This window comes from Eurypyga helias, unplaced genomic scaffold, assembly GCF_000690775.1.
Source record: "Eurypyga helias isolate BGI_N326 unplaced genomic scaffold, ASM69077v1 scaffold28226, whole genome shotgun sequence".
NCBI lineage: Eukaryota > Metazoa > Chordata > Aves > Eurypygiformes > Eurypygidae > Eurypyga > Eurypyga helias.
Genome location: NW_010255096.1, coordinates 940 through 5,197, shown reverse-complemented (window position 1 = coordinate 5,197; position 4,258 = coordinate 940). Strand labels below are relative to the sequence as shown.

General features: G+C 58.4%; 1 protein-coding gene across 1 annotated transcript in view; it reads right to left on the bottom strand.

Moving 5' to 3' along the window:
• KMT2A (lysine (K)-specific methyltransferase 2A) overlaps window positions 1–4,258 on the bottom strand; it is a gene marked incomplete at both ends in the record, with an annotated part of 10,707 nt that overhangs the window by 6,110 nt on the left and 339 nt on the right. Inside the window, 8 exon segments of the mRNA XM_010153224.1 lie at window positions 24–305; window positions 712–785; window positions 1,008–1,118; window positions 1,764–1,937; window positions 2,375–2,559; window positions 2,898–3,011; window positions 3,666–3,786; window positions 4,201–4,251. Of these exon segments, the coding sequence (XP_010151526.1) occupies window positions 24–305; window positions 712–785; window positions 1,008–1,118; window positions 1,764–1,937; window positions 2,375–2,559; window positions 2,898–3,011; window positions 3,666–3,786; window positions 4,201–4,251 (1,112 nt within the window).

The following is a 4,258-nucleotide window of genomic DNA, read 5'->3' as shown; positions in this document are numbered from 1 at the left end:
AGGCGAGGGGGAGCCCCCATCCCGCGCACCAGCCTTCACACCGCCCTTCCTCTGGGGGAAAGGGAAGCGCTCCGGGCCTGGGGCCAGCCATACCACAATCCGTGTCCTTACCTGGGATAGGTGGTGTCGGAGGATGCAGAGGAGTGGGGGAATCCGGCTCTCCGGGCCCTTTGGGTTTCGGGGCTGGAATGATTTTCTTCATGAGAGGAGGCTGTTCAGTGCGGTTGTTCTCTTCCCGCTCCTGCCACTGAGCGTAGTTATGGTCAAGCGAGGGGGGCAGCACCGCGTTCGGCAACATACCGCTGCTGCAATGACACCGGAGTCAGCTCCCGCGCCCGCCTACGGCACCGCGCCGAGCGCCCGACCACCCTCCTGGCATTCCGCAGGCAAATCCATCCCCTAATTACAGTCCACGCGCTCCAACAGGGGCCACGACCCATCGCTCAGGCTATGAGGAGGGGGGAGGAGGGCCCCGGCTGACAAGACAACCCATGACACGCCCAGTTCTAAACAGCGGTTTTGGCTATACGGCTTTAGAACAAGGAAGGGTACCCAAAACCTGGGAATGGGATTGCTGTCGGACCTCTAACAAAGGAAGAAGAGGAAAGAAACCGGAAGCCCCAACCCTGCCAACAGGCTGCCCCCATGCTTTTTGCCTGGCCAGCTGGCGAAGCGCGGGCTGGCGCAGTTGGACACCCAACAATCACTTACTTGCTCGTTACTTTATTTGGCTCCCAAAACCTGGACTTTTTTACACTGAACCATGGAAAAACGCGCTCCATTTGCTGAAGGGAAACAACATTCCATTAGCAACGTTGCACAACGCACCCCGCAACGCAGAGACGTCAGCCCAGGCCTGCTGTCAACGCACAACTGCTAACATTCCATCAGCATCAATGGATAACATTATCCCAAGCAATGCTAACTGACGGACCCTTTGGATCCCAACGGCAACAAGCAGAGGAATGACACCGAGCCCCTTCCCAAGTAACTGCAGTGCCGCTCACCCGAATAAAGAAGGACTTGACCATGCTATTGGCTTTCTTGACTTCCGGCTGCCCTCCGTCGGAATTGATGGCTGCCTGGATGATCTTCACAATATCATCGCTGAAGTCCAGCTGTAAGACAGTTTCCTGTTACCAGGACCGTCCCTCGTACAGCCACACCAACCACCAAGTTTTTAAGGCGGGAAGCGAGCAGCCAAGGCCCAGCCGGAACGTCGGCTTCGAAGCAGAGCGCGGCTGTCTGGAAAGCAGCAGCCCTGCGCAGCGGCACGCTGCCTGGCAGAACTGCCGGCCCTGTCGCTGTTCACCCCCGCCTTCTCCCAGGAGCTGAGCGGTGTTACATCGCCTCAGCCACGCCACCTCACAAGGCTTTGGCCAAACTCCGGCTCAGCTCAGCCCTTCACACATGAGCTGCTGTTGCAGGGACCCGGCTACTGCCTGGGTGGTGTGGCCAGGCCTCCAGCCCGCTGCTCCCGAAGGGTGACCTGCCCCGTGTCCATCAACGCCACCGCCTGAGAGCCGAAGGGGTTCAGCCGACAACGGCGGCTGGTCAGCGCCGCACGCCGGAGCGATGGACGGGGCTTTGGCCAACACCGAGACGAGCGCCGGCCAGAGTTATTTTTAGCAGCACGTTACTATCAGTTACTTTTAGCAGCACCTGCTTCCTTGTTGGCAAAGAAAGGGCTCAGCTATCAACACCGCCGGCACAAAGCCACCCGCAGTCTGTCAGCAGGGCGGCACGCCGAAACCTCAACGTACCACAGAGGTGTAACCCCCTTGATCCATTTTCCTTTTCACCCCTTCCAGATCCAGGGGCTGCTGCTCCTCCTGTTTGCTGACTTCCGTGAGAACCGGCGGATCGGGGCCTTCAGGAGAGCTTCTGGATGGGATACTCTCTTCTGTCTCGGGATTTAAATCCGGTGGTTTTGCTGCCTGTGAACGCCAGCGACCAGAGAGAGGGATATGGGCTGTTGAAGCACGGCTGCTGCTCGTGACATACTCCCACGCACGGTTACGGGGACAGAAACTCGCGCTAACGTGAAAAAACGGAGGCTTGAGTTCTGAATTCCCAACTAAAATGTGGGAACAACACCCAGGAGACCTCAACCCAGCTTCTTGGCTGTCCACCGGTGCAGAGCTGTCAGCTACGGGCATCCAGCTCCTCTGTCAGGACTCTTACTCCCGAATTTTCTGTATTTCAAGGCTAAGATCCCGTTCAGGCAAAAAAGCACCTTCGCCATCCCAGAGCTACGCACTCCCACCCTTGGAAGAACTTTACCCCGTTTTTCCCTTTTAGCCTCCCGAGTGGTACCACTGGCTCCCGCCGCTTCCTTCCCAGAGGCACGGACGGCTGCGCGGCCCCGGCTCACCTGTCGGTACCGCAGGAGGTGGCTAGTGGTCCTGGAATTCAGCAGGGCTGTTAAAACCTGCCGTAAGGAGACCTGCAGCTCCTTCTCCAGCGCCAGGCGCCACTCGGCGGGGTGCTGCTCCGTGCAGTTAATGCAGGTGTACGCCACGCTCTCGGGCAAGTTGGAGAGGATCTCATACATTTCATCTGGAGACAAAAAAGAAACACCAAACAACACAATCTGAACTACTTTACTGACGGATGGACGGCGGGAACACCCCCTGCGCTGCGCTTCCCATCTCCCTCCAGCACTTCCCATACACCGAAAGCCCCCTGTGCACCACGCCGCCTCCGAGGCCAGCCCTAAGTTGCCGGGATGTTGAGCACCGCTGTGCCCGCAGCCCTCCCACGGGCGTTCTCCAGGCAGGTCACAGCCGGCGCGGGTGTCAGCGTAACACCCGAGCACAAAGGTCCCGACCCGGATTGCTCTGCTCTACTCGTGGCCCCGCGTTCCTAAGGACGGAGGAGACAAGGATTCGCCTTACCGGAAAGGTTTTCGCACTTGGAGTGGACCCAGCGGTCGCATTTCCCGCACTGCATCATCTTACTCTCGTAGTCGTCGTCATCGTAGCACTTGTCGCAGAGAGGACAAAAGTTTCCTGCGGACGGGACGTGGGTTTTAGTGGGGGTGCAGGGGCCGCGCGGCCCGTGAAGGTGGGGTGGTCCCGCTAAGCTGCCCGGGCAGAACCACCCCCTGCAGGAGCGACTACCAGGCACCGGCTTTGGGGGTGGCGAGACTGACGGAGGTTTGCATCCCATTAGCTTTCCAGATGGATTAGCTCTCCAGCTTGTCCAGGAGGGACCGGGATGCCACACAGGCAAGACATTAGGTGGAACAAGGAAGATTTTCTGCCTGGAGATTTTCCCCAGAGAGCCCCTCAGATCCAGAGGCTTCACGCACTGTAACCCCCAAAGCAGGAACGATCACATTACACATGGAATTCTGCTCCTTCTAAGTCAGGATGCCTCCAAAGCGCCTTTTTCCCAACGGCTGCTTGAAACCCCGGCCAAGGGATGTGTAATCATTTCCCACGGCACCGTGCCTGTCCTGGAAGCCCCAAGCTCTGACAGCAACACAGGGCTGCAGAGTCTAGGAACCCGGCTTTCTCACGGGAGCCAAACCACGTGCTGCCCCGCGCAGCCCCGGCACCAGCTCCCGCTCCAGCTTGTGCCGGAGTCGCCTCCCTGCTCACGCTACACCGAACCCAGCACCGGCAGAGTCTCCTGCCGGGGAGAATCACAACGACGGGTACCTTTAGCGAAGAGTTTGGCACAGTCGTGGCACAGCGAGAAGTCGTGAGACCACTGCGCGTCCCAGCCCTTGCCCGGCGTGGTGGAGCCGCAGCTCTTGCAGCGGACACATTTGGTACATATCTGGAAAAGGAACGCGTTTGGCAAGAGTTATTGGCCTTTATCCGGTGGTTTCCGCTCCGCAGGCCCAAGGTTGTGTTATTTAATGAGCGCAGAGAGCTTTTTTTTTTTCAGACACCAAAACTTCCCCTACAAGGAAAAGGGCGCCTCCCTCTAGGCCAAGATGGTGAAAATGCATCAAGGAGAGAGAATTGCCACAACTAAGGAAGGTGCAATCCCTTCACTAATGTCGCATGTTCAGAACCTCATCCACAACCCACCTCCTCATCCGCTTCCAAAGGCGCCTGCCAACGCAACAGGCGCCCTTCCTTGCCTTAGGAAGCTGAGCGACCGCGTCGGAGCGAGCAGTCCGCAGAGCCCGCAGCGGGACATCGGTCAACAGGGGAATTACCCGGAGGAGAAACCAAAAACCCTCACCCAAACTTTCTTCTTCTTGGTGGGTTTCGTCGGGTAGTTGGGGCCCAGGCACTCGGGG